The sequence below is a fragment of the Excalfactoria chinensis genome, chromosome 1 (assembly GCF_039878825.1).
Source record: "Excalfactoria chinensis isolate bCotChi1 chromosome 1, bCotChi1.hap2, whole genome shotgun sequence".
Lineage (NCBI taxonomy): Eukaryota > Metazoa > Chordata > Aves > Galliformes > Phasianidae > Excalfactoria > Excalfactoria chinensis.
This window is the reverse complement of record NC_092825.1, coordinates 182,312,105-182,325,611: the sequence shown is the minus strand read 5'-3', so window position 1 is coordinate 182,325,611 and position 13,507 is coordinate 182,312,105. Positions and strand designations below refer to the sequence as shown.

Here is a 13,507-nt window from a genome sequence, read left to right as displayed (position 1 = left end):
AGTGTATACTAATATACTAACTAGCATAGAGAAATAGAAACGTAGAAATCTAATGCAACCTGTGCATTGCAACATCCCACACTGCTTTACTCCTACCCTCTGGCTTTTACTGCTGAGCACAGCACCACACTGACCCCTAACATTACTGACCCCTCTGTGGCTCCTATGCTGCAGAAGAATTTTGACCCAGTTTTGGTGCAGAGGGTTTAGGGGGGAAAAAATATCATAGAATCATAGAATGGCCTGGGTTGCAAAGGCCCACAGTGCTCACCCAGCTCCAATCCCCTGCTGTGTGCAGGGTCACCAACCAGCAGCCCAGGCTGCCCAGAGCCACATCCAGCCTGGCCTTGAATGCCTGCAGGGATGGGGCATCCACAGCCTCCTTGGGCAACCTGTTCCAGTGCGTCACCACCCTCAGGGTGAAAAATCCCCTCCCGTGGTTTTAAGGATAGATGTGCAAGTTTGGAGCAGGCTGCGCCTGACTGAGGATGCTCACACAACATCTCTGCCCTGCTGGAAGGAATTGTGCCATCCCACAGACTCCTTGGCTGATACTGCACGCTTGGAGATCTGAGTTGGAAACAGCAATGCAGGAAACAAAAAGCTTTCATTCCTTGCTATTTCCTTTCCCCTCTTTTACAACACTTATCAGCAAACGCTGCCAATCAGGGATGCAGTAAATAGGGTGAAGGATGGGGGGGGGGGGAAGGGGGGGTCTTAAAAATAAGTCAGATGATGGGAACCAACTGGAATTACTGCTTTTAAACCAAGCTGCTGACAGAAGGGCTCAATGTTTAAAATACAGCCATCCTTGCTCTATATTAAAACCAGGAATAAATGTGATGCTTTTAGCTGTATCTCCCCCCTTCAATTATTTGACTAAAAAAGAGAAATGTGGCAACTAGGAAAATCAACTTTCTTATTAACCTTCTGCTTATCAGCCGCAGCATATGTGAACAAATCCAATTAGCACAACTTTAGAAAGCTCGCTTCTATTTGGAGACCTCATTGCTTCCCGGTGCCTCCAGGAGCTCAGCCAGCACTTAACTCACTGTGAGACATCACAGGGACACACATATAGGCCTATGTGCACATGTATTCACATGGATGTGTATTTGTGCGTGTGTGTACAAACACATACACACACACACACACGTCTGGGTGAGCACTCTGGCCTTTTTTTCCAAGGATGGATGGAGTGAAATGCAACCATCCGAAAAATGAAATCACACCAAGTTTAGCTTTCAGCATCCAACTCTGCTGACGAAGCGGGACGAACCCTTATCCCTCATTATTAGTTTCAACTCATTTCCCAAGCAGGGATGTGACTCTGAGCAGCCTGGGCTGCTTGTTTGGTGACCCTGCACATAGCAGGGGGTTGGAGCTGGATGAGCACTGTGGTTCTTTTCAACCCAGACCATTCTATGATACAAACAGCGCCAGGCAGGAAAGCCCTACAAGATCAGAGTCACAACGGAGTAGTTGGCACCGTAACACTCTGCAGTGACATGGAAGGGCCAGGAGGATCGCTGCCCACATGGGAAAGCCAGGCAAGAAACCTGCCCCTCAATGCAAAGCAAGTATTGTTGTTTCCTTCATTCTTATTCCCCAAGGAAAGCAGTTCGACTCCAAGAGCGCTTCCTGCCCATCAGACAGACATGAGTCAAAGGACGGGACAGGGAGCCAAGCTGCTGCTGCAGACAGCTCTGGGAAAGGAGGGCTCCTCATGGGGCTCCTTCAGCAACTGCTATGAGAAAGCCTGACTGCCAAGTGCTCAGCCCACAGCTCTCGGACAGCAGGTTTGCTGGAAGGACATCTTAGGGGCTCCCCATCCCCTCTGTCTGCACAAGGCAGTAGAATGAACCCTGACATATTTCTGGGCACGAAGTCTGCAAGCAAACAAGGTTCCCTGAGCTATAAACTGCTGAGAGAGAGAGCATGAATCTGAAAGTCCTTTAAAGCTCATTCAGGGCTGACAAATACAGTGAATTGGGGAGGGAGTCTCTGTGTTAACTGAAGCAAGCTATCTACTTCTCTCCTCAGCCTTACTGCTCTGCTGGCAATCACTCTTAGCTGAACCTCAGATCCAAAAGCCTATTTGTTTTTCCCTGTAATGCATCAATTTAATGCTAGGACAACGCTATCATTGCTTTTCACTCTGTACATCATCTGCTCCTTTTGCCTTCAGCACCCCCTCCCCACAGCCAGAAGGAGCAATATGTATAGAGGCCTGTGGTGAACTGGCTGTATGTTAAGAGGCCTAGCAGTACAGGAAAGCTGGAACAGCTGCCCAGAGAGGCTGTGGATACCAAGTCCATCCCTGGAGGGATCCAAGGCCAGCTTGGATGGGGCCCTGGGCAGCCTGAGCCCAGTGTAGCCTATGAGGGTCACACTGTGCTTCAAACAATGTGTTTTTCAATGCCAGTATCTTCTGCCAGCAAAGAAACAGTGGCATGTGACTCATAGGCTCCCTGGCTTTGTGGGCTTGCTACAGTGAGCACGGAGCTGGAGGACAGAGCTCTTTGCTCTTATCAATGCTGCCATCCAGCAGAAAAGGATGAGCAAGAAGTGAAAAGCTGCGCCCAAGGTCAGAAGTTCCCTGGTCTCCCACTGGGGGGTTGCAAACAAGAGCTGCAGCCAAGGAGGTGAAAAAAGAACTGTCTTAGCCACTATTCTTTGGTCTGGTATTATATACCTTCCAGCCTCCTCCTGCACCACCTGTAACTGTGAACCCAGGCATGGGGCTTAGATCCACAAGACAGATGTGCTGGGAAGAGAGAGCACTGGGAAACAACAGCGTTTTGCTGGGGTTTATGGGCTGCCATGCAAAGCACTGACAACCCGAGATGTGTCAATACTTACAGGAGAGCTTCCAGTGGAAGGAGAAAGCAATTCCTGTTCCCTAATGTACACGTCTCAGCCACAGGGAGTGTGAAAGCTGCATGATCAATGCTCAGTCCTAACCTGTAGCTCAGTGTGTGCTCCAATCACACTCCATCACCAGCTTCACCTTTACATGAATATTTGCTATCTGGCACGAGGTGATGCTCAGTGTCACACGAACGTGCTTTGTTACAGCTAAGTGTAGACTCCATCTAATTTGATTTAAATTAAAAGCCCCGTATGAAAATTAATTTGGGCAGTAACCATCGTTCAGAAACAGAATATATTATGGCAAGGCACTGTAATGCTATGGGAAGGTCACACTTGCACTCAGCTCATTAACGACAGCCCTTATAGAGGTTGCGGGAAGGGCACCCATTCTGCAGTTGCATCCATAAGCTCTCCAGTTTCATTGGGAAATAATTTGCTCACGAGACAATGTTGTACTGTTTAACAGAGAAGCCACAAAGAAAATAATGAATGGGACGAGGATGCAGTGACATGTAACAGCCCCAAGATTTTGGGGGTATCCATAGAATGACCTGGGTTGCAAAGGCCCACAGTGCTCATCCAGCTCCAACTCCCTGCTATGTGCAGGGTCACCAACCAGCAGCCCAGGCTGCTCGGAGCCACATCCAGCCTGGATGGATGATATTATTTGTTGGTGTGATTGAAGAACAGGAATTGTGTCTCTGAACACCAGATCTTCAATTCAGTGCAGGTTACCCACCACGACTCTTTAGCTCAGAGCTGAATTACCATACCTTTCTTCTTACAGTATTCTTCCAGCGTGTAACGTGGCGATTAAAATTAGAGGCATCATTTGTCTAGACCTCCATTATACAAAGAAGAGCTTTCCCAGGGGAACGTGCAAGCGAGGCTACTGCTTCAGCAACAGCTTTCTGCTCTGACAGTCTCATTAGTACAAACCCTGAATGGCTTCAGCATAAAAACACATGAAGGCAAAGCTTGTTCCTTCTCCGTGCATTAAATGCAGCCACCATCCATGATGGCTGCAGCAGCTTTACGAAGCACACTGTATTATGCAATGATATCTCGTGCCTGGGTGGGCTACAGGCATACCATGCAAGATCTGCCCTGCTCAATATGTTAATTGATCATAGAATGGCCTGGGTTGAAAAGGACCCCATTGATCATCTTGTTTCAACTCCCTGCTATGTGCAGGGTCGCCAACCACCAAACTAGGCTGCCCACAGATGACCTGGATGGGGGCACTGACTGCACCCTCACTATGTTTGCAGATGGCACCGTGATGGAGGGAAGTGTGGATCTTCATGGGGGTAGGAAGGCCCTACAGAGGAATCTGGACAGGCTGATCACTGAGCTGAGGCCAATGGGATGAAGTTCAATGAGGCCAAGTGCTGCACTTCGGTCACAACATCCCCAGGCAATGCTACAGGTGTGAGGCAGAGTGGCTGGAAGACTGTACAGAGGAAATGGACCTGGGGGTGTTGGTTGATGCTCAGCTGAACACAAGTCAAGACCAAGAAGGCCAATGGCATCCTGGCTTGCACCAGAAACAGTGCAGCCAGCAGGAGCAAGGAAGTGATCATCCCTCTGCACTCAGTCCTGGTGAGGCCACAGCACAGTGCTGAGCTCGGTGCTGGGCCCCTCACTGCCAGAAAGGCATAGAGGTCCCAGAGCGTGTCCAGAGAAGGGAACAGAGTTGTGAGGGGTCTACAACACAAATCTAATGGGGAGCAGATGAGGGAGCTGGGATTGTTCAGTGTGGAGAAGAAGAGGCTCAGGGGAGATCTTACTGCTTCTCTATGACTACCTGAAGGTGATGAACTGGAGATCAGCCTCTGCTCCTGTGTAACTAGAGAGAAGATGAGAGGGAACGGCCTCCAGTTGCTCCAGGGGAGGTTCAGGTTGAACGTTATGAGAAACTCATTATGGAGTTATGGACCAGATCGTCTTGGAAGTCTTATCCAGCCTTGGTGGTTCTGTGATGCTGTGATCTTCCTTCTTACACCTCAGATCAGCAGCTCACCCTGCACTACCCGGCCCACACAGCCCTGAGCTGCCCTCCAGGTTTGGACACAGACATCTGGATATGCGTCAGCCAAGAGAAGAAGGAGCACAGCTACATCATCATCATTCCTCCCAGAGAGGCAGCTGCTCTCCAGTGCACACCCCCTAATCTGTGTACAATATTCAGGATTCCAGCACCAAATCCAAGCCTTAATTACAAGGCAGCCTCTGCTTGCAGAATGATAATTGGTGGACACGGGAACTGAACGTTTTTCTGCTTTTCTGTTTGTTAATGCACAGAAATGCAGCACCGAGATAACAAGTCTAATCATTCCATTGCATAGGAATTTTGCTACTAATATACAAGTTCAAGGGATGCTTCAACAACGGACCCAACAGTCCTGTCTATATGGTGCATGCGGAGTTACTTGTCATTACTTATAATCCTGTACTTAGCACCTCCTTACAAAGCTCTGTACACGCACTATTGGTGTAGCTAAGCATATAAAACAAGCTCTCTTCCATCAAAACCATTCTAGAAGTCTAATACACCTATTTTCACAAATATGTGCATGCACACACGTGTGCAAGTGATTGCTCTACAGAGGAACCCAAGAATGAAGGTCCTCTCCATCCTGCAGTACTAAAGACGTCCTGCTGTAACACTCTTCATGGAATGACAGAAGGTCCTGGGTTGCAAAGGCCCACAGTGCTCACCCAGCTCCAACCCCCTGCTGTGTGCAGGGTCACCAACCAGCAGCCCAGGCTGCCCAGAGCCACATCCAGCCTGGCCTTGAATGCCTGCAGGGATGGGGCATCCACAGCCTCCTTGGGCAACCTGTTCCAGTGCGTCACCACCCTCTGCATGAAAAACTTCCTCCTCAGATCCAACCTAAACCTGCCCTGTCTCACTTTAAAGCCATTCCCCCTTGTCCTATCACTGCCCACCCTCACAAACAGCCGTTCCCCCTCCTGTTTATTCACTCCCTTCAAGTACTGGATGCCCACAATGAGGTCTCCCCGCAGCCTTCTCTTCTCCAAGCTAAACCAGCCCAGTTCCCTCAGCCTTTCCTCATAGCAGAGCTGCTCCAGCCCTCTGAGCATCTTAGTGGCCTCCTCTGGTCCTGCTCCAACAGCTCCATGTCCTTCCTGTGCTGGAGGCCCCAGGCCTGGATGCAGCACTGCAGATGGGGCCTCACAAGAGCTGAGCAGAGGGGGACAATCACCTCCCTCTCCCTGCTGGCCACCCCTTCAGTGGTCACAACTTTGTATGGAACACCCTGAGATCACTGGAAACTCAGTATCCCATTATACACAGAGTCAGTGTGGATGTGCAGCTTTGGCTGTCGATCCAGGAGCTCATACAAAGCAGTTTTGCTTACATAACAAGCCCAGATAAATTTTCTTTCATGCACACTTCAGGTCAGTTCTGTAGCATTTACTGCTTTCAGCAGCTCATTGTTTGCCACATGGTTTATCTCCATTAACACGAGTAATAAAACATCACCTAGCAGGTCAGAATATAAAGAGCTGCAGCCCAGCTCACAGCATCAGATCTAATTTTATAGCAGTTGCATCAGCTCGAAAAGACATTTCCCTGCTTTCCCCAATTGAAAGGCAACTCATTACCTAACAAAAACTAATAGCTTGAGCTATCTGTGAACATCTGTTTGCACTTCCAGTACCTTCCAACAAAGCAGAGAAAGCAGCTCATGCTATCTCACCATCCAGAAGCATTTTACCTAACCACATTCCTCCTTGATTGGCTTTGCCCACATCTGTTCACTGCTCAGAAGCGCTCGTCGGGATCTTCATCCCCAACATTCTGACTGATGCCTTTAGCCCCTTCAACCTAAACACCCCATCTGGATCATCAGAACTCTGGGAAGGCATAAAGGAAGATCTGTAGGTCCAAAATCATCATTCCCCTTTTCTAAGAGGAGAAACATTCCAAGTCTTTTGTTGCAAGGTCAGGGATGTTTCCAAACCTCAGCCTACAACCCCAGTACTTAGTTTATGCATACGGACTACCAACATCCTTCTGGCACCCTACACAAAGACTTCCTGATCCCTAAGAGCAGAACTTACTATCACAAAGGTGCACCACCAGAAGCAGTCTAAGGGCTGGGTGCAGCTGAGGCATTACTCACCTGTTTTACATTGTATCCTGCTTTTGCACTAGTTTCAATGAACATTACATTCAGCTCTTTGGCTTTTCTTTCTCCTTCCTCAATGGACACTTGCCTGGGGAAGATAATACAGAATTAGAGAAGAAAAACAGATGGACGAGTTGAAAATTAACACTATTGTCTTTAACCCAAAGAGATGACTCCTACATTACAGACTCAAAGCATTTAATGGTTTTCCCTTCACACAGCTGCCACAGATTGAGCACAGCTGTACAGCACCAAAACCACAACAGCACAGCTGGCTCCAAAGCAAAGCAGCCAAGTGGGCCATTGAGACACCTTCAAGTCCCTGTCCAGGAAGCCAGGCTTTTATGCTTCAAGAAATAGCAACTGAAAGATTTTAATACCCAGTAACAGCCATCAACTCGCAGACTGCATGTAACCACCTCACACCAAAAGGCTTCTGCTGTTTACCCCCATCTGGGTCTCCCACTCACTAAGCAGTCTGCTACAGCTGAAACTGGAGAGGACTTTGGGTCAAGAGCTTCCAGGTTAAAACCATGAAGCATCTCATGTTCCACCCCTGTGAGAGCCAGAACAATTCCAAGACCTCTCCTAGCACAGTCACCTCCAGCACTTTAGAAGGAAATAGGAATGTTCCTTTTAAAACAGCTGTCTTGGAGAAGAGCATCAGCCCAAGAAAAGCACGTAAAGTTGAGCTGTTCCTCCGTACCTCTTATCTGCTAGATCTGTTTTATTTCCCACCAGCATAATGATGACATCGCTGCCCCGTTCCGTTCTGACGTCGTCGATCCATTTTGTTGTTTGCTGGAACGAGTTGACATCTAACAGAGAACAGTGGAGAGGATTATCACCGCAGAGGTTGGTCACACATCACCGGTAACACAGGCTGGAGGTCTCAAATACAAGCTTCTTACTTCTGGAATCGGACTAACAGGGCGATGAAGAACCAGCAAGCAAAACCCCAAAGTGCCCCACACTGAAATGCATGAAAGCTACAGCACTAACTTCACCTGGGCTGGTACTTCACTCCCTGCATTGGAATTTGCCTCTACATACAGAAGTGGCAGCTTCTGGGCAGCCTGGGCTGGTATTCAATGTGGAGGTTGGTGGCCCTGCTTGTGGCGGGGGGGTTGGAGCTTTGTGATCCTTGAGGTCCCTTCCAACCTAATCATGCAGTGACACTGTGATACAGAACTTGGTTTGGGCAGGGTCCCACGTCAGAAGACTGATGGCTCTTTTATAGACCAGCCCCCGTTTGGTTTGGTTGAATCAGTGTGAAGAATGGGGATCGTGGTGACGCTGCCCATCATCCCACACTGCTCATCTACTGCAGGAAGGCCCCACAGCTCCTGCACTGCTCAGAAGTACTTTGAGCTCTGTGGTTTTGCACAGCTTAAGCACCTTTCACTTGCTAGGGTTTAGGATTTTCCCTTGGAAAGACCAGGGCTACGTAAATACCAGCAATTCCTTCATTGCTGAAGGGTTCCCCAGCAGTTTCCTCACCATCTGCATGGAACAAGACATACAGATTTCATGCATCCACAGCTGTTTTTTCTTAACGTGACACCCTTAAAATATAAAGAACTTAGGAGGCCACCGTGACCTAATGAGCACGTGGATGAGAAGCTGCATCCCATAAGGAGAAAGGAGGTGCACAGAAGCTGCCCCGGAGCTCTGCCTTTACCAATGAGGAGTTGCCTCAGTCATTTTCTGTGCTGAGCAAATGGGGCCCTGCTGCAGTTCTCCACAGCCATTGATTTTTTTTTAATGGCTCCTACTGCATAGTAATATATCGTGTGCCAGACAGACAAGGCTTGATCACTTGCCAGCGTCTTAATTTGTCTCTCTGCTGTTCAGTGATATTGAATTTGCCAGGTCGGTAAAAGAATAATTGGAGGTTCGCAGCTAACCTGTAATTTGAGCTCAAATGAAAAGTGCTATTGATAACAATTAAAGATTTCACAGGTAAATTCCTTATTCCTGCTGTAATCTCCTAGTATTTACTCAAGCAAAGGACCGGCTCTTTAGAACTGGTATCGATTCAGGCCACGGCTCTCAGTCAGTTCAACCCTACGACTGAGAATGGCTGAAGGTTTCGTTCTTCCAAAGCAAAATTCTGCTCTTGGCAAACAGGGAATGCTGTGAGTTCGGGATCTCTGAAACGGGGGGGGGAGGGACAGGAGGAGAAGAGGTGAAAAAAAAGCACTAACATTTTAGTTCACAAAAACGTACATACCTTAGTAGGAAATGAAAGAGCGATCGTTAAAAGGAGAAGGGCGTAGTGGTTAAGTTGCATATATTGCACAATGTGAAAGTGACCGATTGAAATGAAAATGGGATGTTAAGGCAGTTCCCCCCAGCCCGTGCCCAAACCTTGGTGGTGGTGGGAGGGCAAATGGAGTGAAGCAGGCTACAGCTATCAGTGCAATGCCTAATATGAGGGTTCAGCTATCTATGAACATGATTCAGGCATTCGGAGACCAGAAGTTATCGGTGACGCTGAGACCAAAAAAGCAGATGGAGGAAGGCAAAGTGCAACAAGACCAGCCAGGACTCAAGACTTCAGGAAACGTGATAGGGAAGGGTTACAAAATGATGGGAGTCGATTGGTCGATACATTGCAATAGCAGTGATCGGGTGGCCAGCTTAAAACTGGACCGGGATAAAAGAAAACGATTTTTTCCATGCCAGAATGAAGAACAAGCACGTGATTGTGATAGGACATGCAAAGCTAGGCTAAAGGATGAAAGGGGCAGAGTATTAGAAATGCAGAATTCCCCCCACTCACTTGTGATATCATAAACAACAACTGCAACAGTGGAGTCACGAATGTAGCTAGGAATCAAGCTCCTGAACCGTTCTTGACCTGCTGTGTCCCATAATTGCAACCGTACCTAACAAAATCAGTCAAACAAGCAAGAAACGTAAGAAAAAAGGTCAAACCCGGTGCAATATACCTACTTGTGATATCGTAAACTACTACAGCAGCAGCAGAGTCACGGATGTAACTGGGAATGAGGCTACGGAAACGTTCCTGACCCGCAGTATCCCACAGCTGCAACCTGATCTGTGGGTGGGAGAAAATTAAAGAAGCCAAACTGCCACTAAAAATAAAAAATAATAATAAAAAAAAAATAATAAAAAACAAAAAACAAAAAGAGGAAAGAATTGTCACTTCTGGAAAAAAGCTAAAGAGAAAAGTCATGCAGGAGGTGACTGGGGACCGGGAGCAGCAGTGAATTGTCCTCTCCTTTATGGCAAGCGCCTGCGGTAGCCGAGCTGGTGTAATATGTGCCTATCTCAGCCCTTCCTGCTGGCTTTTTCCTTGCAAAAATGCTTTCCTTCCAGAAGGGGAGAAATAGGAGTGTTCAGCTGGTGGAAGAATGCCCTATTGCTAAGGGGAAAAGCACCAGCTGCTGTCAAAGCACTGGAAAAGCTACTGGTGTGAAGGTTTCAGGAAGGATAAAACGCTGGTTATCACTGCATCGGTGCTTACACGTTGAAGTACCATGCACATAGATGAGGTTTAATGTCTCTTACCATCAAGGCTCTGAAAGGAAAGGCAGGATGTACCGAAAACAACACGTATGGAAAGATGTGCAAGGGCCAGTTTTGCTATGGAAACAATATCTCATCACTCGAGCGCTTTTAATGCAATCACATTTGCTGTGGGTTTATACAACACCATGGTTATGCAGCACTGAACAACCTGCTCCTGCAAACAGCTCAGAGGCCGAATTTCTTAACAAGGGATGTGAACTAATTTTAAACCACAGGCTCGCTTCCAGAGAGCAATGATTTCATTTCAGGAACCAGAGCTGCACCAAGCTCAGCAACCAGCACCACGTGTGGGTTCCTGCTGGAGGTAACACTGAGCTGCCTGGTAGGTTATAGGGAGCTAGCTCAGAACTGGCAACATTTGGCAACCTGGATTTTATCCCTCAAAACCAGAATGGTTTCACTGTGGCTCCCTCCCCCAACCTCCCCACCTTACGCACCCCCTCTCTCAAACTATCCCTCTGAGTTTCCTCCAACGAGGATGCCAACATGGAACCTTCTGCCACTCACAAAACGGCCCTCGGGAACCAAATGGTGATTTCCCACTTCAGCAGGCAGGGAAGGGAGCTCTGCCCACAGCACTTGTCAGGCTGGAAGCAGTCAGGAGATGAGGGCTCTTGCTGTGCTTCCAAGTGATCTCAGAACTGTGAACCATCACAGCAGGTGCTGGATCCTCGTTCCTACTGTACAGAGAGAACAAAAATCTTACTCACTGTTCGATCCTCCAAATACATGGTTTTCGATAAGAAGTCAATGCCAATTGTTGCCTGCAAGAAAAGAAAGACAGAATAAAGACCATTTCAAATAAAACACACGAACAACAGCAGCGGCCAACAGGGTTAACATCGCTGCCACAACTGCAGCAGATCTGCAAGAAAAAAATACACTGGGTTTTCTTTTACCAGGACAAGCAATTCAATGAGACGTTCCCTGGCTAGATCCCATAACCAGCACAGTATCTTAAAAGCTTAGAAAGTCGTTAACCTTCATCTCAGTTTATGCTCATTGATAACCTACAGGTATCAGCAAGGACTTCTGTGCACAGAAGGCCACAACCTACGTTAGCATCCATCAGCAGAATCGTGGGTCTTTACTTTGAGCCTTTTACCTTAAGGCTAAGGTGGACAGCTTCACTTCTGCGGCAGCACAACAGCACAGGCACGATAACACCCCAGCAATCACTGGGGTTCAACTAATGCTAAAGCTCAGCACAGCACCTCGAGCAGCTGCACCCTCAACAGAGCCTTCATGATGAGCCAAGTAAGTGGATTTAAAGGAGAAAGGGAAAGATAATGGGGCAAAGGTGTGCTGCTTCTTGCCTGCTTTTCCCCCATGCTGAAGCGGGTATTTCTACTGGAGAGTCTGTTCTCACAATGTGGATCATTATGATAGACTTCCATTATGCCCTCACTAATAATTAATGCCTCGCATTCTGCCAGATATTTTAGGTGGTAAGAACAGAGAATAGAGGCAGCCTGCCTGAGAGTAATATATGGAAACCAGCTGAAAATAAAGGGAAAAAAAACAGGTCTGAATTTCCAGCTACACATTACCCACCAGAAAGCAAGGTTAGATCAGGAGATCACTGTGATGGATCAGGAGAGCACTGTGATGGATCAGGAGATCACTGTGATGGATCAGGAGATCACTGTGATGGATCAGGAGAGCACTTTGAAAGAACCAGAGATCCATACACGAATGATAAAGGCTGGTGGGGTCCCAACCTCTCGTCATGGACTGTGACATTGCCCACTGAGGGAAATGCTACTGACATAGGTGGGGATGAGAAGCCATCAAAGCCTGATGTGACAACGTGCTTCTCTCCTGCCTTCACCTTCTCTGTAACTCTCTGAAGATTGCCCCAAAGATGCTCCTGCTTCCTCTTGTGTCTATTTGATTCACCTCTGCAGAAGAAAAGCTACAGAAGCCCTGAGGTCTTACCCCGGATATGCTCAGGATCCCATTCTGGATGACAAGCTCTCAGCTCCTCTGAGCTCTCAGCTTATCAGCTACACAGCCTGAGACCTGCTCAGCTCCTCTTGTAGGAGTCTTGGAGCTTCAATCTCCTCGTGCTCACAACATGAGAGGTGCAGCTCAAAGGCCAAGCACAAAACTTATTTTAGATCTTGGCAATGAAAACGTTTATAAGAGTTACACATCCTAACTTACAGCCAAGTGTGTCTGTCCACCTGTACTGCCCTGACCCCACCACAAGGATACAGAGAAGAAGCAGCAGCAGATGGCGAGGGGGGGGAATTCAGGCACTCTGTATCCCAGACTTTAACTAAAATAAGGAAGCTAAAAACAGCCAACTTGTCACAGTTCTGACAAAAAGGAGGAGAAAAGCACAGGGAATCTTCCCAGCTCAGCCATACAGAACTCAATGCCATCCTCCCTGCTCTTCCTCCAAGGGGCTGAAGCTGAAGGGAAGCGTGGCTTGTAATTTTCCACTTGCATCACATACAGAGTCTTCCCGTTTGCCAACGTTGCTCCTTCATGATGCATCACACTCAGTGCCACAGAACAAGGGAAACCTCTCCCAGCCTATCTATGGAGAGGAATCACTGCTGGTGGAACAGACTGTTTTATTCCAGGTGTTTGGGTCTGACACAGTGCTGCAGCTCCTCGGTTTGTTCACAAACAAGTTTGTTCACGAAAGCAGCTTTTTAATAAGCCACGGGCAGCAGCTGAGCTCCAGCTGCAGCCAACCATGTCCACGCTTTGACATGTGGTGCCGTGCACGTAGTTGGCTCTGAGAGGTCCCTATCAAACCCTGGGAATGAAGGAAGGTATGTTCTGGCTTGGCATTACGTCTCGTGTGATTTGGGCCAAGTTACTTCAGTCCTTCTGACTAATTCCCTCTTCCAGCTGCGTGAAAATAGGGCACGTTCTCCTGTATTTCAGGTAAATGGGGGGGT

The 13,507-nt window shown here is 47.9% G+C and overlaps 1 protein-coding gene across 3 annotated transcripts in view; it reads right to left on the bottom strand.

Annotated features, from left to right (window-relative positions):
• RAB6A (RAB6A, member RAS oncogene family) overlaps positions 1-13,507 on the bottom strand; it is a 52,354-nt gene that overhangs the window by 4,636 nt on the left and 34,211 nt on the right. The window contains exons 3-7 of one of the 3 annotated variants that reach the window (XM_072327023.1): positions 11,303-11,356; positions 9,982-10,098; positions 9,820-9,925; positions 7,741-7,852; positions 7,029-7,122 (exon numbers count right to left, since the gene is read on the bottom strand). In XM_072327023.1, coding sequence (XP_072183124.1) covers positions 7,029-7,122; positions 7,741-7,852; positions 9,820-9,925; positions 9,982-10,098; positions 11,303-11,356 — 483 coding nt within the window. The remainder of the gene's footprint in view (positions 1-7,028; positions 7,123-7,740; positions 7,853-9,819; positions 9,926-9,981; positions 10,099-11,302; positions 11,357-13,507) is intronic. The other 2 variants (XM_072327022.1, XM_072327021.1) reach the window with 2 other exon arrangements.